The sequence below is a fragment of the Ascaphus truei genome, chromosome 1 (genome assembly GCF_040206685.1).
Source record: "Ascaphus truei isolate aAscTru1 chromosome 1, aAscTru1.hap1, whole genome shotgun sequence".
NCBI lineage: Eukaryota > Metazoa > Chordata > Amphibia > Anura > Ascaphidae > Ascaphus > Ascaphus truei.
Genome location: NC_134483.1, coordinates 533025779 through 533047062, shown reverse-complemented (window position 1 = coordinate 533047062; position 21284 = coordinate 533025779). Strand labels below are relative to the sequence as shown.

Here is a 21284-nt window from a genome sequence, read left to right as displayed (position 1 = left end):
GTAGTGCATGAGGGTTATCAACAATATTAAAATATTTTAGTGAGAAATACGTAAAGTAAGTGATTGTACAAGGGGGAAATAACGTTGGAAAGAATAAACCTCTGTTGAAAATAATTTAAAAATACACTAACAATGTTTATAGATGTGTTCTGTAATTCCCTAATACACAGACGTGAAGTTGTCCTCAGCCTACCTGATGCATAGTTTGCTGAAGTAATCTCTGTAGTGGTACTGTAAGTGAATGCAGGTTAAGTACACTTAATCTGCACTGAAGCATATGCCAAATGACCAGTTCTCATACACTACAGCACATAAGCATGTGTGAATGTTGGCCAATTCTTTGATAAGAGGAAGGGTTTACACATGGCATGAAACTTTATTCATTGTTCTGATACCATAATGTGGGACGTCCTACCGGTAAGCCCACTACAACAATACAGAAACAGCAGTACAATGCTATTGTACATAGACTGCAAGATAACAGAGTACAAATTGAGGGGTTCATTTCATAGTAAACACACAATCCACACAAAATGTAGCTAGTCCTTGGGTGAGAATTAACATTCAGTGCAACTGGGAGGTCCGGCATTTGCGATCATGTGACCACTTTAGCATCAAACAAATGACAGGCCAAAGGAAACAGAAAAAGATGTGGAGAAGTCTTTATTTCTGTTTGAATCCACTCTATCAATGATGTACCTGGTATATCCATAAGGGCCTCTGGTGTGTCTTACCAGGTACGTCATAGGGCTGGGACCTGCTGCGCCCGGCGGTGCGGGCAGCCACGTGAGCGTTCCCCACCAGCAGGGGAATCTTCCCGAGCCGGTCCCAGTCCCCCCTCGCTGCTGGCTCACTACGCACTGTGACGCGTCAGCCGCCAGGGGATGCAAGAAAATTGTGATCCCGAGCGGTGACGCGTCACGTGGTGCGCTGATGAGCCAATCAGCGGTGGGGGTGGGAGCGGAAGCTGTCAGACAGCTTCCTACATAAGGTAGGGGGGGGGGTGTGTCTCAGCGTGTGAGGAGGACATTTGTGGGGGAAGGGGGAGGGAGCTGCTTACCTTCCAGCAGCCCGCAGCAGCTCCCTCCTGCAGCCCGAGCCCATGGAGGGAGGGGGGGGGGGGAGTAGCGGGTCCCTCCGCTTAAACTACGCCGCCCCCCCTCCCACTCCCGCCCCCCCCGCCCGCTCCCTACAGACCGCATATCGCGGTCTGTGTCTGTCAGCGCCCCGCCTGTCTGCAGTGCGGGCGCGCTGACTGAGGGAGCGGGGCCTTAGCCATATACGGCATTGAAAAAGTTACAGCTATTTTTTTTTTAGACAAAACGTTGTCTAAAGACAAGGAATCATACTTCTCAGGTAAGTAGTAATACAAAGTTTTCAAAGACCATCCATGAATATGACCAGCACCATGAAGTCCGTTAAAAAGGTTACCAAATTAACATTCACAATGTAGATACAATCAGCTCCCCAAAAAATGTCACTGCTACAAAACAGTCACTTAACAGGCTTTGTAATCCGAGTATAAACCAACACATTCTCCAATTGTGATCACAAAGAACACAAAATGTACCAACATCGCGACGAAAAGAAACTATTAGGTCCATTGTCTGCAAAGTAAAAAGCACACGGAATTACTTGTACGAGTGACAATCTCCATCGGAATAAACTCCAAACTAACTATTCTCAGGTTAAAGCACAAACCTTAAAGCAGCCATCTCACAAATGAAGTCATAACCAGATAGAAGTAGAGAAGCACAACACGTAGTAAATTGCGTGTTTGAAAATCTACAGAAGATATGGAGTTTATTTTAATCAATTGAATTAGTTATTTTCCTCAAGTGGATTAGTTCCTACGAGTGGTTGACCCTGCAACCTCTGGAGAACTTCAACATGGATGACAAGTACATTTTGCTCATCAATTCCATTGGTGCCAGCGAGGCCATCCAGGCTCTCATGACAGCACCTAGGTAGCCTTACTTGTATTTAACGGGATAATGACCCTTTCATTTATTATTATAGAAATATTCAACTTGTACATATGTTTTTGGTTAATAATGGTTATTCAAATTATCTTACCATGGCAGTATTGGCCATGTTAGGCTTACAGGCCAATAACCATTGGTAGATAAGGGGGTAGGAGTATTGAGGTCGGTGATTAAATAGGTGTCCCGGAGTTGGAGGTGACGCCCCGGGACAAAGATAACACCTTTGAATGGCAATGCCCTATAATCCTCTTTGGCATGCAACAAGTAAATCGTTACGAAAGGATTTGCAGTATATGGTTAAAAGGGGGTTAGTAATATTGTGATTTTATCAGTGTATTTCTCTCCCTCTTCCCCACCCCCCCCCCTCCTTGTCCAGGCTATTCAATTAGGTTTTGAATTTTTGTGGATTGGCCAGATTGGGGGGGGGGGGGAAGCTTTTAAGTGTCAGATGTCATTTCAAATTAGGGTGCTCTCTGATCAAATCTATGTAAATAAGGATATCATTTTGAGTAGCTCAGAAAGCTTAGGCTGTGCGTATAGTGCCCACGACGGGCGGCGTCGCCCAAAAACAAATGCATTGCCGCCGCATGCGCTTTTAGTAAGCGCGACGGAGCAACTTTTGGTAGCTGGCAATGTTTGATTTTTTTAAGGGCTGTCGCCTCATGTGAGCCCCATAACCTATCAAATGCTAGTACGCCCGCGAGGCCGTCGCAAAGCGAAATATAACTTTCTCTAGCGGCGACGGGTGACGTCACCAGTCACGTCGCCCGTCGTGGGCTCTATACGTGCGGCCTTACAGGTAAAGAGTGTAACCAGATTTTAAAAAGATGAAAACTTTGCTAAACACTTAGTTTAAAGATTCTCCAGTCCCACAACCTCTCACTTAAATATTTCATATTGGTAGTATTTAAATGTTTTACCAGTGTAACATCACAAGTTGCATATCCGGGAGAAGGAGCGGCTCAGTGAGCAATGGCACTGAATTTGAAGCAGGGGAACCTGGTTCAATTCCCGGTGTCAGCTCCTTGTGACCTTGGGCAAGTCGCTTTATCTCCCTGTGTCTCAGACACCAAAAACAGATTGTTAGCTCCACGGGGCAGGGACCTGTGCCTGCAAAATGTCTCTGTAAAGTGCAACGTAAAACTAGCAGCGCTATACAATAACCTGCTATTATTATTATCCCCTCAGCAGGTGTTTATACTCTCCTGCCCTAATGTGTAGTCAGTATTAATTTACACGAACATGTAGCAACCATAACATTTATGCAAACATGTTTTCTTCATTAAGTGAATTACTGATAACTAAAAACAACTGAGCTGAATTAATAAAAACAGTAATGTGTATTTGTCGAGTATTGAGTGGGCTGGGATGACAGTAATATATGTCAGAATCACCAAAATGGTTCCCCCATTTCCATACCAACTCCTCAATTCCCAAAGTAGGAACATATACATCTAAAAACATCAAAAAGAAACTACTAAACTGAACCATTCCCCATCCCTCCGCAAATCTCTTGCGAGGTACACCTGGAAGAACCTTATATTAAAGTTCTTCTTCCACCAAGAAAACACATGTATTCCTCAGCAGCTAAGGTAGGAAATTCCATGTTGCATATATGGATTTCTTCCAGTAAAGGTTTTCACAAGTAGGCTAGGCCTAAACGCAGAACCTCTGAGGTAAATATTGTCACAAAAACAAACTACACCCAAGTAAAACATTCATTTTCTTCCCACCACTCCACCAGTTCTTACACACCGAGCTCCTTATCAGCACTTGGGTAAATAAATACCTGTTTCCTTTTCAGATCCAACCTCCATGCAAGTCATCTCAATATGCTCCCTACATAAGGGGACCACAGAGCACACACCCACATATTAGTGGATATACAAGTAATTTGTCCTCAGACTACATGAAGCATGGCATTAACTTCTTCAAAGAGGCTCACACTAACCCTTATAGAGTATTAGTTACATTGTGGCTGTGACAGAAATTGCCCAAAGATGCTTGTTAACTCGTCCCATATTAACACACCACAAAACAGTTATCTGGGAAAAAAAGTAACTGAGTAAAGAGAGGGACAGGTAGGGTTACGAACCAAACGGAAGTGTTCCTCGTTTTGCAATGAAACACAGGGGTAAACAGAGAGCAACGCATATGCCCCATACTCATGCCTTGCACGATACAAGAGGTGAGCACTGAAAACAGTAAATATTAGGTGAAAGTTTTGTAACGATGCTTTCACATCAATCAAGATCACATTAACACAAATAAAAAAAATGTAAAACGCTTAAGTGTATGTGGTACAAGCGCCCTACCTAACACACACACACACACACACACACACACACACACACACACACACACACACACACAAATACTCAGTGTCTCCCCACAAACATCAATTTCTAAACTGCAGATATTAAAATCCTGCGTTGAAAACAAACACGTGCACAGAAAGACACTCAGATACCCATAAACATGGCTCACACCGCATCAACCAAGAGCCTCACACAGGTCAGTCCCATTTGGTTTCCTATTTTTAAACAAGGGTATCCACAAGGCTTTTGCCCGCTGGTTTGCCCTCGGCAGATTGCATAATTAATCCCGGGTTAAAGCGCAGGAAAGCCGGTCATCCCATTTAGTTTTGCAGTCTGCTTCCAACACCAAGGGAGCAAATTTACCAGCTCCAACAAATGAAACCACACTCCTTCAACGGAGTGTCATTTCTCAGGCCTGACTGTAGGATTATTAATTCACCAGGGTAAATCAGTCTTTACACCCAAGTCAGTCTCAGCGAGAGGCCACAAACATAAAATAAAACAAACTAGGAAGAAAGTGTCTATTTACCAGGCAGCCGGCTCTAAAACAGTAATGATTTTCTTCTGGATTATGGGGACTCAGACATGAAAGTCAGGGCACAGGCTGGCACAGCCAGGGGCAGCACAGGCACCTGAGCAACTGCCTTATTTATCCAGCTCGCCGGGTAAATAAATTCACAACAAGGAAGCACCAGAGCGGCAGCCCCCCACCACCCTCCCCAGGCGGGTATTGACCCCAGGGTAGTAGACCCCCACCCCATGTGGGTATTGACCCCAGGGTAGTAGACCCCCCCCCCCACCCCATGCGGGTATTGACCCCAGGGTAGTAGACCCCCCCACCCCATGCGGGTATTGACCCCAGGGTAGTAGACCCCCCTCTCCCATGCAGATATTGACCCCAGGGTAGTAGACCCCCCCTCCCCCATGCAGATATTGACCCCAGGGTAGTAGACCCCCCCTCCCCCATGCAGATATTGACCCCAGGGTAGTAGACCCCCCCTCCCCCATGCAGATATTGACCCCAGGGTAGTAGACCGCCCCTCCCCCATGCAGATATTGACCCCAGGGTAGTAGACCGCCCCTCCCCCATGCAGATATTGACCCCAGGGTAGTAGACCCCCCCTCCCCCATGCAGATATTGACCCCAGGGTAGTAGACCCCCCCTCCCCCATGCAGATATTGACCCCAGGGTAGTAGACCGCCCCCTCATGCAGATATTGACCCTAGAGTACTAGACCGCCCCCCCATGCAGATATTGACCCCAGAGTACTAGACCGCCCCCCCATGCAGATATTGACCCCAGAGTACGAGACCGCCCCCCCATGCAGATATTGACCCCAGAGTAGTAGACCGCCCCCCCATGCAGATATTGACCCCAGAGTAGTAGACCACCCCCCATGCAGATATTGACCCCAGAGTTGTAGACCCCCCCCATGCAGATATTGACCCCAGAGTTGTAGACCCCCCCCCATGCAGATATTGTCCCCAGAGTTGTAGACCCCCCCATGCAGATATTGTCCCCAGAGTAGTAGACCCCCCCTATGCAGATATTGACCCCAGGGTAGTAGACCCCCCCCCATGCAGATATTGACCCCAGGGTAGTAGACCCCCCCCCCCCATGCAGATATTGACCCCAGGGTAGTAGACCCCCATGGAGATATTGACCCCAGGGTAGTAGACCCCCCCATGCAGATATTGACCCCAGGGTAGTAGACCCCCCATGCAGATATTGACCCCAGGGTAGTAGACCCTCAATGCAGTTATTGACCCCGGGCAGTAGCCATGCCCCCAGTGCGGATATTGACCCTAGCCCCTTCCTAGAGGTGCTCACACAATACTCACATGAAGCGGCCCCCGCAGTGCTGGCACTGCTCCCCGGTCCATCCACTCTCGCACAGGCACGTCCCGCTCCCCGGCTGGCAGGCTCCGTTCACACACGGCTTCTCGCACTCCTTCCCTCCACCGCCTCCTCCTCCGCCTCCTGCTGCCGCCGCAACCGAGGCCGCCGCCACCCGCAGGACAACGACGGCGGCCAGGAACCGAACCCCCGGGGGCAGGCCACCTCCGCCGCTCCGGCTGGGCATCGCTGCTCGGTAATAACGCGGCCGGGGGGAGGGAGGCGTGCTGCGTCTCCCCCTCTCCCGGGGCCAGCCGGAGCCTGGGATGTTCAACGGCGGGAAGGAGGGGGGGCGCGTGCAGCAGTGAGGAGCACGAGGACAAACGGTTAAAACCTCCCCCCGCGACAGCCCACACACTCGCGAGCCGCAGCCGGGGCCCTTGTCTCGCGCACCGATGCTGCTATCCCCTACGAGGTTGTCCTGCGCCGGTGACGTCACTGGCAGCCAGGCTTCTACACACGCGCACGCGCGCAAAAAAAAAAGGCGTTGGTGGTGGGAAAAGGGGGGAGGGGTTACGAGAGGGTGGGAGGAGCTGTCGCGGATGTGGGCGTGGTTTAGGGAGGAGGGGGCGGTTGGTGCCTGAGGCCGGTGGAGTTGTGGAGGTGTGAGTGACGTCACGCGGGCACCTCCCAGTCAGGGGACAGGAGATACACAGATGGGAAAGTAACAGGGTATTATAATACTCACTACTACCAAACAGGGGAGAAAGGGAGGAAAACTGCTCTACAGTGCACAGGCACCCTGCTATCAATGTGTAGTATTCATCTATGTCTGTCATATTATTATTATCATTATCATCATTATCATCATTATTATTATTATTATTATCATTATTATTAATTATCATCATCATCATTGTTATTATTATTATTATTTCTTTTGCAGTATTTGTGTAGTTTATGTAGGGTTGCAGGAGTAGCTCAGTGGTAAGAATGCTGACTTTGAAGTAGGTGACCTCAGCATGACTGGGCAGCTCTCCTTGTGACCTCAGGCACCGTGTTTTATCTGTTTGCCTGTGGCCCTGACCTCCAAAATTAGATTGTGAGCTCTGCGGGGCAGGGACACGTTGTGCCTGCAGAATCCTCCATGCACCGTGCTCTCAGCGCTGTATAAGACCAACATGTTTTTGTTGTTATTTGTATCATTTTCCATTTCTCCCTGAGATTCGTGGTGCTGAGTCTTGTACTTGCAAAACCCATGAACCATTTGAGTGCCACTTTGGCTCATGGGGCAGATGACCCTGAATTCCTCTCCCACTGGCTCCATTTTCTGCGGGCGGCTGCAGGAGAATTTGTTCTGTGGCGTTGTTATCCAGGGAGTTTTGCACAAAGTCAATATTTTAGACACAGAACATGCTGTTTTTGATATATTATATTCTAGTACTAGCTGAGAGACCCGGCGTTGCCCGGGATGTGAACCGTGCTCACACTGACACACACTGCTCATTGTTCACACTGCACACTGCACACACACACTGCACACTGCACACACACTGCTCATTGGTCGCACTGACGCACACTGCGCACACACAGCTCACACTGCACACTGCACACACACTGGTCACACTGACACACACTGCTCACTGCTCACACTGCACACACACACATACACAGCTCATTGCTCACACTGACACACTGCACACTGCACACACACTGCACACACTGACACACACTGCATACTGCACACACACTGCTCAATGGTCACACTGCACACACACTGCTCAGACTGACACACACTGCATACTGCACACACACTGCTCATTGGTCACACTGCACACACTGACACACTGCTCATTGCTCACACTGCACACAGTGCACACACACTGCTCATTGCTCACACTGCACACACACTGCTCACACTGACACACACTGCACACTGCACACACAGTGGTCATTGCTCACACTGCACACACTGACACACTGCTCATTGCTCACACTGCACAGTGCACCACACACACACACACACACACAGTTACAGACAATCACAGAGAGTTACACACACTCACACACAGTCACACACACTTTCACAGTTTCAAACAGTTTCACACAGTCATAGACACTTACACACACTCACACACTCTCACACTGTGAAACACTTACACACACTGTCACACACAGTTACACACAGTCACACACAGTCACAGACACTTACACACAGTTTCACACAGTCACAGACACTTACACACACTTACACACAGTCACAGACACTCACACACAGTCTCACACAATTACACACACCAGCACCAACACCCGCTCCCCCCCCCCTCCTCCTGCGCAGGCAGCGGGGACAACGATGGGGAGGTGAAGCGGGGACCGGAGGGGCATCCCCCCTCCCATCTCACGTCCCGCGCATGTCACGCGGTGACAGGGGGGAGCCGGGAGCGGAGGGGCATCCCCCCTCCCATCTCACGTCCCGCGGCGACGGGGGAGCCGGGAGCGGAGGGGCATCCCCCCTCCCATCTCACGTCCCGCGGCCAGTCACGCGGTGACAGGGGGGAGCCGGGACCGGAGGGGCATCCCCCCTCCCATCTCACGTCCCGCGGCCTAGGGGGGAGCCGGGACCGGAGGGGCATCCCATCTCACGTCCCGCGGCCTAGGGGGGAGCCGGGACCGGAGGGGCATCCCCCCTCACGTCCCGCGGCCTGTCACGCGGTGACAGGGGGGAGCCGGGACCGGAGGGGCATCCCCCCTCCCATCTCACGTCCCGCGGCCTGTCACGCGGTGACAGGGGGGAGCCGGGAGCGGAGGGGCAAGAGCAGCACGTAGCATGTGGAGGGGGGGGGGGAGCTCACCCGTCCTGCCGCTGCCTCACTCATCCTGCCGCTGCCTCACTGATCCGGCCGCTGCCTCACTCATCCGGCCGCTGCCTCACTCATCCGGCCGCTCCCACGTGGATGTGAGGCGGGAGGCCGCATGTTGTGGCCGCTCCCCCGCGTGTGTCCCGGGCGCTCGCTCCGCTCCCCCGCTGACTGTAGCGGCGCCGGGGTGTGAGCTTGGGGGGGGGGGTGAGCTTGGGGGGGGGGTGAGGTGTGTGTGAGCTTGGGGGGGGTGGGAATGTGTGTGTGTGTGTGTACACGGGACTCCGGGTAAGTTCGGGCACAGGGAGGGTGGGGGGGTGGAAGTTGAGGTGCGGTCCAGCTGACGGGGGAGAGTGAGGGGCACCCGGGAGGGGATTGTGTGTGTGTGTCCGTGTCCGTGTGTGTGGCGGGGGCGCGGCCATGACGTCACCCGGCAGGTTCGCCCTCATTGGCTGAACCGCCGGGGGGCGTGCCTTGTCGCTCGACGTGAGTCCTGCTCTCAATTCTATTGAGAGCAGGAGCAGCTCTCGCCCCAGCGCTGCGGCCCCCCCTCGCAGCAGGCCCGGCGCCATTGAGGGGAGGGCTCTCGTCCGTGCGGACGCTGTAGTAGGCAGCGGGGTCAAGGCCTAATAGCTAAACACTGGAAGCAGAACGACCACTCCCCCCTACCACCGAGGTATTCCACAAGATAAACTATAATGACAATGGAGAGACTCACAAGCCTGATCCATGACCAACACCACACCTTCCTGACAACATGGGATCCGTGGGAGACATACATTTGGAAAAATCCAATAGGACCGACGAAATAAGGAAATCATTATTGGGTTAACTGACTTAGTTCTATTTAAGGATGTGTCAAGTGTAATTGTATACACGCTTCCTGTGAGGAGCGTATGATAGATGACACCCTACCACCCCTTCCCCCCACACCTCCTTATTTTCTGTACCCGCTCCCCACCCCTCCCCCCTCTCTTTTGTTTTCCCCTTTGTTTTCAGTTTGGAAAAACAATAAAAAAATACAAGTTAAAAAAAAAAATAGCTTTCAAAATAGAACTATTGAGATCTATTTTTTGTTTGTCACAGGAGTAAGAGAATGTCATTCATGACCGTGGAATTATGAGAGGTTAAATCGCAATATGATTCATTACTGATCCTCCTGTGTTTTGCTTCTTCTGTAACATCAAAAATCTATTCTCTTCCTTGGCTTTTGCTGTTTGATCTGCAGTGTGAAGAAGACAGGAGGAAGGAGATAGGTTTGTACAGCTCCAGAAGACCCAAACCCAGAGGGATAACCGATGCATATGCACGCGCTTTCGCCTCTCTAGGATTTCCGTGTCCTAAATGACATCACCAACCAAAGAAGGACGGCTCACGGTTCTTGTAAAGCAAGTGTGGCCAACTCCAGTCCTCAAGGGCCACCAACAGATCAGGTTTTAAGGATATCCCTCAGCACAGGTGGCTCAGTCATTTTCCTGCACTAGAGCATTAATGAATATATTCTACACTAGTGGTAGACAAGATGATATACCCAAAGGGCCACTCTTGAAGCCACTCATCTATATTTGGCATGGACTCTTGCTGATTAAAATGCAGTATTTTTTAAATTAAAATGCCATGGTTCAGTAACCCCTAAATCTCACAGAATTTTGTTCGCAGAGTTTGATCTACGGGCTACAGCAGCGGTGCGCAAACTGGGGGGCGCAAGACTGCCTGCGGGGGAGCGGGGTGCTATGGCAACGTGACGTCATGACGCCGGAGCGGAGGTAAGTGGGGGTGAGAGGGGGCGCGGGAGTGAGGAGAATGTCGGCAGAGGGGCGCAGGGAAAAAAGTTTGCGCCCCCCTGGTCTACAGGACAGGAAATTGCAGGAAAAAGGTAGATACTGGTCTGATTTTTGATGCCAAAAAAAAGTGGGACAGACCCCAAACTATTGAGATTCACAGAAAATCAGTGAGAGTTGACAAGTCTGACTGAATAAGGGCATGAGTTCAACGTTCTAGGAATTACATTGCTCCTGGCAAAGTGTATTTAGCCCGCCCCCAGCCCCCCAGCAACTACTATTACAGTTAAGACTACCGACTAAGGTAAGGTTCGGTTACTGGCCTTAATGGGTTGTGTGTGAGCTAACTCGGGTTACTGCCCTCCCCATCATGTGATTTAGGAGGTCCCTCCCTTGTATGCCTTGTGATCCGTGACATCACTATAGGGAGTATAGAGGGTATATATAGCTCCACCCTATGTTCTACAAGCAGGTTCTTCAGAGCTGTGACTGGATCCTGTAAATAAGTCTTTGTGTTTAGTTAAGTGTATTAAGGTATGTCCTGTCACCGTACATAACTGTATACCCTCACTGTACCTCACTGCGGGATATGTTGCGAGCTTTACACATAAATATTCATAATACCTGTCTATGTGCTAACTAGATTTCTTTGTAGGGGAATTTATAGTGTAAGGAGTTTGCAAAACCTAACAGATCTCCTGGTTTGTTTTTTACTGATTTAATCTAGTTGTACATTTCTTAGAAAACTTTGAGCAAAGATTTTGTCTTTCAAGTGGCAAAAACTGATTATTTTTTTTACATAGGTTTGAAGCAGGGGGTCACCGGAAGTGAACCCCATTAATTTCAGCTCCGAGGACCCCCTGCTTGCGGAGATGCAGCCCTCCGATGGAGTGCCGGTAGCCACTCTGCTAGGTTATCAGGGTTCACATTATGGCGGCGTTTCCGAAGCCCTCACCTCCTGCGGAGCAATAGGAAGCAGTGACGCCATCAGGTTCAGCTGATCCGTGTGACGCGGGAGCATTTAACTTTAAACCCCAGCTAGCTCAGCCAGAGCAGCTACCGGCACCCCCTACTGAGGTAACTATCTCCAGGAAGCAGGGGGTCCCCGGAGATGAATGGAATGGGGTTCAGCTCCCGAGACCCCACTGCTTCAATCCTGGGTATAAAACAAAAGCGACTTGGGTAGCCCCTTTAACTTGCATTGTTAATTAGACATGGAATGGCATTTCTGCTTTTTTTTAGTATTGAGGAAGGTTAAACTACATTACATATCCTGAAAGCTTGGACATCAGTGTCAAAAAACAGAAGTTTCTCAAAATGTGCAGTAAAATATAGCGTTATGTCAGCCACTGTCAGTATCAGTGCAGGTTTCTGTCACGGCAAGACAATCTCATATACCCAGCACTAATGGCCTCATACGCTGCTACAGTATAATGTCTCAATCACTGAAGTCCAAATCAGTTACTATTATATAATATTTAAAGCTGAATGTAATTAGGGTTCTCCAAAAATACTGTACACAATGGTGAAACGTGCAACGCGCTCGAGTCACATACACAACCCTTTCACCTCTCTCCGCTCTATGTTGTTTCCTCCTCTCCTTGGCCCCACTCCCCCCCCCCCCAGGCTCTTGACACCTCCTCCTGATTGGATGCTGCTGGGTAATGTAGCCAATCAGGATGAAGAAAGCTGCCCGGCCACCTAGCAACAACCCTGCTCGCTCCCTGCTCGGGGAAATCCCGCAGCCCCCCCCCAGCCAGTCAGGTCACTATGTCCAGAGAGGGAATACCGGACACATATATGTCCATTATTACCTCTATTTATTTACTGGACAGAGTGTCCAAATACAGGACAATCCGGTTCAATACTGGACACCTGGTAACACTAAATGTAATAGCCCTCATTTTATACTCCTGCATTACTTCTATACAGGCATACCCCGGTTTAAGGACACTCACTTTAAGTACACTCGCGAGTAAGTACATAGCGCCCAATATGTAAACGGCAGCTCGCGCATGCGCCTGTCGGCACGTCCTGAACAGCAATACCGGCTCCCTACCTGTACCGAAGCTATGCGCAAGCGGGGAGACTATAGAGCCTGTTACACATGCGTTTTTTACATCAGTTATGCACGTATATGATGATTGCAGTACAGTACATGCATCGATAAGTGGGAAAAGGTACTGCTTCACTTTAAGTACATTTTCGCTTTACATACATGCTCCGGTCCCATTGCGTACGTTAATGCGGGGTATGCCTGTACTACTTTATTATAATATTGTACAATAAATCAGCACATTTTTAACTCGGCATAACGCAACAAATGAGTTTCTTTTATTTTTTGTTTATATCGCAACTGAATCATGGTACCAAAACCGCGGATTTGCACAGAGAGGTCCCTGGTGCAGCAGAAATCTATTGAAGAAAAAGTCTTAGCACTCCCAGTTTCTGTATAAATGTGCCACTCCGAAACTGGCCAGGAGAAGGCTGCCAATTTCTAGCAACAGTAGAAATCTATGCAAAGGGAAATCAAAACGGTTTAAAAAGGGGCAAAGTAACACACCTAAATAAAGACAACTGTTTAAACAATAAACATTTTTATTCTTGTAACCCCCCTAGTGGGATTTCTATTGTCCATAGCGGGGGTTAATAGTGAGTTAACAGGTTAATGTTTAGGAAAGGCTCCAGCTAATTGTAACCAATTAATTGCAGCTTATTCTAGGAAACATATTTCAGGTGACCAGTGATGTTGCTAGAGCAGTCCCTGTCAGATGACCAGCCCCTCATTAGTTATAGAACTTGCTGGAACAGGCACCTGCTGGCAGAAGATTCTATTGCAGTGATTTTCAACCAGGGTTTCCACGAGCACCTCTCAGGGGTTCCGCGGTCCGCTAGGTTCAGCGTGGCGGCACCCCCACATAGCAGTGACCCGGCATCAGCAACAGCAGCCGCCCGGTCACTACAATATTTCCTCACCCCGGCTGACAGGAGGGAGAGAAAGTATCAGCGTGGGCTCTCAGAACTGGATCCCTTAAAGAGACAGTGTGTGTGTCTGTGAGGGGGAGAGAGTGTGTGTCTGTTGGGGGAGGGGAAGAGACTGTGTCTCTGTGTGTGTGTGTGTGTCTGTGTGGGGGAGAGTGTGTGTGTGTGTGCCTTTGGGGGAGCGGGAGAGAAAGAGAGTGTGTGTGTTGGGGGATAGAGAGTGTGTGTCTGTGGGGGATGGGGAGAGGGTGTCTGTGTGTGTGTGTCTGTGTGTGTGGGGGAGGTAGAGAGAGTGTGTGTGTCTGTGTGGGGGAGGGGGAGAGGGATTGTCTGTTTGTGGCACTGTGTATGTCACGGGAGATCAGGCATTTTATACATTTTTACCAGGATCATACATTGAGCAAAACAAGTTAATGAAATAAATTGTAAATGTATTCACAGGAAAAGGCAAACACAATGTTACACAAACTACATAAGAAAATACACACTTACTTGGGAACTGGGGTAAAAAACTAAACTCTCCTAGGCGCAGGGAACACTAACTAAGGATTTTCCCCTGACTGAGACTTTAGCCTGCAATGTCCCGGAACTGAAATCAGCCTGCAGTTTCAGACGCCACCCCTACCCTCTCCAGAGGTCTGGATTTTAACTCACTGGACTTGGTGCTTTGAATCTTGCTTAAAATCTACAAATCTTTTTGGCTCAGGGGTTTATAATACTTTTGAGTTTCATTCACAGAACCCTGCAGCCAATCCGGGCGTGGGAACATGTCCCACCAGCCAATCAGAGCGGGGCTCATCTGGCTGATGATGTCAGAGGCAGGGAGTGTGTGGACCCATCTCTGGACACCCGGTGGGCGGGACATATGTTCTGACCAATAGGAAAAACGCCTACGATCAACATCTTTTCCTTAGCCACTGAGTCTAGCAGACCAGAGGGTCCCACCCATAGGGGGTCTCTGTTCTCCGGACCCAGTACTCTGCCCTGTCCACTTAGCACCTCGACACCTCTCAACATCCCGTCTCTTTCATTTACGGATTCTTATGCAGACTAGCTGGCACCTTAAACATATATCCAGGCGTACTGTATAAAGCCTTATAGTAAATTTAAAAAAACACCATAAGTCATGACACTAACTGGGGTGCCCCCCTTAACCTAGGGATTCCCTCAGCTACAAGGATACCTGTTCATCCCTGTGCCTCATTTTACTGTGCACAAAGCATATATTGACGAGTTGAGACATTAGGGGGTCTGACATAACAACATAACAGCATTTAGGATGAAGCCATTTTGTTTGAATATTTCAATCCGCCATCTTGTCTTGTCTCTGTGAGTCTTAATTTCTGTGTTTCATTTCTGTATGAACAAACGTGTGAAGCAGAGAATGGAATGTTTTCGCTCTTAGCTGACTTTATTGATCTTTCCTCATCCAATCAGCTTCAAATTGAAAGTGTAAACAGGCCAGATATTATGAGAAAGCTTCGTTAGTAGTCTAAGATAAACTGTTTCTCATACAATGTGCCAAGTGGAAGAAATGACATCAGCTTTAGTATTGTTATGTATTACAAAATGAGGTAATATTAGTGACGTGCAAGCCCCCCCCCCCCCCAACATAAAGGGGTGGAGCTTTAGGTTTTAGGGTATAAATATATGGCATACCGTGTTATTGTTAGAGAGCTTTTTTTTCAAAAGCTGTCTCCGTTGTGCACTTGACTTGAATAAATTCACGTGTTATTCTGTTTCAAAATAACCTCAGACTGTTTTTTATTTACGCTTTTCTCAATATGTACTTAAATACTTTGTTAATAAAATATACACTGTAAAAACCTAAGTCTTTCTGGTATGGGAAATAGAATTAAAACCTGCACTTTACTTTTCACTAGCCATATTCCCCACACACTATTGCATAGACGTAGTACGGATTCTAAGAATCCCCTTACAACCTTATACAGTATGTATGGCGGGAGCACCTCAGAACCCCTATTCCGGCTCTGGGTGACCATTTACTAGGTATCCCCATTAACCTAGGGACCCATTGACTGTTTCAGGGACACCTCACATCCCGCCCGTTTTACCTTTCTGGTCTGTGCTGAAGCAGAGAACCCCTAGTGGTTTTCACGGGGAGATATTGCCAGGACGATGTGCCTACATGTATCCAGGCATCTGACCTGATTCCTTGGTACATTTTTAGGGGAACCAGCAACTCTGGACCCTGACTAGCTATGACATTCTGACAACACTTTCTCCACAAAACCCGCCTTGAAACAAATACCACAGCAATCTCTGCTTGCTGGCACTCCTGGAAAGGTAAGAACACATAAAATACTTTATTTTTGCACAATACATTTTATGCAATACACAGTACTGCACTGACTCTTCTTGAACCCTTATTACGGTTTAGGGGTAACCAAATGGGTTTAAACCTTTATTTGAGAGCCTGGTTACCCCCCCTTCCCCCCACCACCACCACCACCCTACCATCACAGTGTGTGTGTCTGTGTGGGGAGGGGGAGAGAATGTGTGGGGGAGGGAGAGAGAGTCTGTGTGTGTGTCTGTATGGGGGAGGGGGAGAGTGTGTGGGTGTGTGAGGCAGAGAGTGTGTGTGAGGGGGAGTGTGAGTGTATATAGAAGAGAGAGGGGAGAGTGAGTGTAAGGGAGAAAGTGTGGGTGAGAGGGAGCACAGGGGGGAGAGATACAGGAGACGGGTGGTGAGGGGGATGGGAGAGGGTTGGGGTTGCCCAGAATTTCGCAATCGAATTCTGGGGTTCCCTAACCAAAAAAAAAGTTGAAAAAACAGTGTCCTATTGGCTATTGATGTCTGTATCTTGCCCAGTTAAAGGGGCAGGATAGTGACATCACTCAGGGTATAAAAGGAGCTGTAGAAACTTTCAGACCTCCTAAAGGACACCAGAGAAGAGAAGTCTCAATGTGTTAAGTGTATGGTGTTACTAGTATGTACTTTATGTGTAACTTTGAATGAAGAATGTCCTTTCACCTTTTGTTGTTTTGCAGTTAGGGAAAAGTGTCCCCAGCTGGAGAGGGCCCCTAATATCTTATGAAGAAGCTATAGCTACTATCTACTTCTCAAGTAGGACGTGTATAACAGCTGAAAGCCAAGGGTCCCTAAACCAGGGTTCCTAGGAACTGTCATAACTAAGGTTGCTCTAACGCCAACTCTTGGTGGATGCACACCAGGATAGTGAAGACTGCTAGGATATTGTAAGGATTTATTTATTTTATTTATAAAATGTTCAATCAGGAAGTAATACATTGAGAGTTACCTCTCGTTTTCAAGTATATCCTGGGCATAGAGTTATGATGACAAATAATACACTGTTACAAATACATGGTTACATTAAGTGAACAGGGTTATATATTATATACAAGACATTGCATGCACAGTTAAAGATAATATATATTATAGGCGTATGTAACAGTTGCAGACCAGATTAAAATGTGAGACAGCTTTAGTTTTGAAAGAACTTAGACTGGTGGCGGCTGTGAAATTCTCCGGTAGATTGTTCCAGTTGTGGGTAAGAAAAGGAGGAGCGGCCGGATACTTTGTTGAACCTTGGGAACATGAACAGTCTTTTGGAGTCAGATCTCAGGTGATAAGTGCTGCATGTGGTATGGGTGAGGAGCTTGTTCAGATAGGCAGGTAGTTTGCCCAGAAAGTATTTGAAGGCAAGACAGGAAAGATAAACTTTGCGCCTAGACTCAAGTGATGGCAAATCTAGTTCTTTAAGCATATCGCAGTGATGTGTGTTGTAGTTGCATTGGAGGACAAAGCGGCATAGTGAGTTGTAGATGGTATCAAGTTTGCCAAGGTGCGTTTGGGTTGCCGTGCCATTTACTATGTCCCTATAGCCTATAATTGGCATCAGCATCTGCTGTGCTATGCCTTTTCTGACCAGACGACTTAGGGAGGATTTGTTCCTATATACAGTAGTATATACAATAGTACACCAAGTTTGGCATAGGTTTTGGATATCAGGATATCAATGTGCAACCCAAATGTTAAATGGGAATCAAACCATATGTCCAAATATTTGAAACTAGTAACAGGGGCTAGGATAGTATTAGAGTTGGTTCTGATCTGGACCTCAGTCATTTGAAACTTTAGAAATGTAGCTTTTGTCCCAAATACCATTGTTACAGTATTCTCAGTTTTTAAAAACAGTTTGTTTTGGGAATTCCAATTGTCAAGTCTCAAAAGGTCAGATTGAAGTACGTGTCCAAGTTCAAAGAGGTTAGGGCTGTGTGCATATAAGATTGTGTCATCTGCATACATGTGTATTGAAGCTCCCTTACAAGCAGTGGGAAGATCATTAATGAACACTGAGAAGAGTAAGGGCCCCAGAACCGAGCCTTGTGGGACACCGCAGGTGATATCCAAGGGGTTGGAGTTAGTGCCCGCGATAGACACGTGTTGGGATCTACCTGATAGGTGGGAATGAAACCAGTTTAAAGCATGCTTCCCTTTTCCAGAGCACTGGAGTTTGTTTAGCAAGATAACATGATAAACAGTATCAAAAGCCTTTGCAAAATCTTGGAATATTGCACCAGTAAATTGTACCAGTTCCAATCCACACTGGATCTCATTGCAAACTTTTAGCAGGGTAGTTACCGTGGAGTGTTTGGGGCGAAAGCCAGATTGGAATTGGCAAGAGAAATTTGTCTTGGTATAGTAATCGCTTAATTGGGAGTGGACACATGTTTCCATGACTTTGGATAGTATTGGGAGACGAGAGATTGGCCTGTAGTTTGAGACAGTGTTTTTGTCCCCTCTTTTGAAGATTGGGACAACTCTGGCAGTTTTCCAGGTCTTAGGGATATGGCCTGCAGACAGAATAGAGTTGACAATGGAAGCAATTGGTTTGGCAATGGCTGGGACACCAAGTCTTAGGAACTTAGATTGCTGTAAGTCAGGTCCACATTGGCTGCTTAGTTTTAATTTGAGGAGCGCTTGTGTAATCTCCTCTTCAGATACTGGGACAAATTGAAAATTGTGGGCACTGTTTGGAGTGGGTGGGGCTATAGGGGTACTCCCAGAATGAGGTTCATATATGTAGTTCAGATTACGTTTCGCTAATAAGTTAGTAGCACACCCCACCAAGTATTCATTGAATGCATTTGCAATGTGAGTGGGATTTGCCAGAGTAATATCCTCCTTATTGATATTACATGGTTGTTGATGGCTAGAAGGCTGGAATATATTGTTGATAACCTTCCAGAAGTTAGCTGGGTTTGATGTATTCTGGTGAGTTGCATTAGGTTAAGTGATACACGGGTGCAAAACAAACGAACCAAGTCTTTGGCGCAATAATAGAATAAATCAACCACACTAGGTGATTGTTAACAGTCTTAAGTGGTGATACAGATAAGACAATCCTTTAACTCTAGATTTTTTAGTCCCAGTCAATAATTGATTGCAGATGAGACATCCAGATTATCCCTCAAATGCTTCTATGGGAAATATAAAGAGAGACAGACCATTGCGCAGTACTGTCTTAACCCTTAACACGCTGCACAGTACAATATTATACTCACAGCATGTAGCTAGGCCCCAAGCGGAATGATGTTCTTTTGGATCAATCCCACGTAGTCACTTTAACTGCCAAGCCTTAGAATCCAGCGTAGTCTCCAACAGACAAGTCAATCCCAAAGACAGATAAAAAAGTACATGGCATAGTACATTTTAAAACATTTATTTTTCACACAAGACCAGAAATTTACACTCACAATGTGTTGGGTCTAGTTGTTTGTTATTCGAATGCCGTCCACAGCTTGGGCCTCCGGAGAGCGGTATTTAGCAGCTGGGGTCAGCGTCTCACTTCTCTCCTCGCGGCCGCGACTCGAGCCCGCCTCCTCCCCGATGACATCACTGCCAAGCTGAAACTCCACTCAAAGCCCACGGACAATATTTTGGCTCCACCCTACGCGTTTCATGATGGACCGTGTCACTTCCTCAGTGGTGATTGGAGCCCTAGTGTTTCTGATAGCTATTTATAGCCCCCAAAGCAGTTCGTTGTTAACCCTTTGATTCCCTTATTGAGGGAAAAGCCGGTTACCTAGTGAATGGTAACATAACCACAGATAACATACCCTATGAGGCACTTTTCACATTGTAGCAATTAAAGTTGGTCGTAGTATTACAAATTGTAACAATAAATACAGCTTCTTCCTAAGTGGGAGCTTCTCATAAAAATACTGCAATGTTAATTACATCACTGCATTGACACACTTTAGTCACATTTGGATATCAAAATCCCACTGTGATTAGGTGTTGAAAAATCTAAAAATGAACAATAAAATACATTAGAATCATAAAATACACACATGAAAAATAAAGATTAAATAAAAATGGAAACAGGAACATAACTATTATGGAAATACTAAATATTCTTCCACGGTAGTTGAGGATTGAGGATTCAGATTGTATGAAGGAAATGCAAAGTAATTATTGGCTCCCCTTCAGGGGCTAATGTTTTTAGGCTGCATATCCAGAAGCTTTCGCGTCTGGATATAAAAGAATGATTCGATCGCCTCCAGTTTGGCTTTGGACAGTCTATCCCCCTGCATAGCAAACCTTCTGAATGGATTTTGGTTATGTTTTATTTTAAAGGGATTTGAGACACTGTGTTGTCTATCCCTTCTTTATAGTATACACATGTTCAGCCAGGAATCTTTTTAGGGGTCTGCCTGTCCTCCCGACATATTGCAACCCACAAGGGCATTCTAGGAGATAGACAATGAACTTGCTTTTGCACTTCATAAATGTCTCTATCTCAAATGTTTTTCCAGTTGTGTTAGATTTAAAAAATTTACGTTTGACACTATAGCTGCAACCAATACAGCTTGAACATGTATTATCCTTGATGGTTTCCCAACCACATAGTGTCTTTAGTTTAAATGTGCTTAGGGGAACGCTCGGTGCTAGTGTAGATTTGAAATCGTTTGCCCTCTTACAGACAATCTATGGAGTTTTAGGTAAAACTGAATTCAGCACCTTATCCCTTTGCAATATCCCCCAATGTTCTTTTTTTTTGGATAATCTCTTTCCAAAAATGTTTGTTGGAGATCCCAAGCCTGCTCTTCAAAAATATGCTGTTGGGTACAATTTCTTCTAACCCTTATAAATTGTCCCAGCGGAATATTACGTATCCATCCTGGATTATGGTGACTAGAAGCTAGCAAATATGTATTTGCATCTACCTTCTTATAGAAGGTTTTTGTTTGTATCATTCCTTCAATATATAAGGATAAATCAAGGAAGTCTATTGTTGTGTTGTTGGTCTCAAATGTAAACTTCAAATTCCAAGTATTGTCATTTAGGTATAGATTTAAATTTTCGAGAGCATCTAGACTTCCATTCCAGATACACAGCATGCCATCGATGTAGCATTTCCACTGCACCAGGTTCGCACCAAAGGGATTGTTGGACCGTATGTGGTCCTCCTCCCACATTCCCTGAAGATATTAGCATAGCTTGGTGCGAACCTGGTTCCCATTGCTGTGCTGCA

At 47.1% G+C, this 21284-nt stretch overlaps 1 protein-coding gene across 1 annotated transcript in view; it reads right to left on the bottom strand.

Annotated features, from left to right (window-relative positions):
• ATRN (attractin) overlaps window positions 1-6650 on the bottom strand; it is a 209501-nt gene extending 202851 nt beyond the window's left edge. Inside the window, exon 1 of the mRNA XM_075572654.1 lies at window positions 6146-6650. Coding sequence (XP_075428769.1) covers window positions 6146-6387 — 242 coding nt within the window. The 5' untranslated portion in view covers window positions 6388-6650. The remainder of the gene's footprint in view (window positions 1-6145) is intronic.
• Between the last annotated feature and the right edge of the window lie 14634 nt (window positions 6651-21284).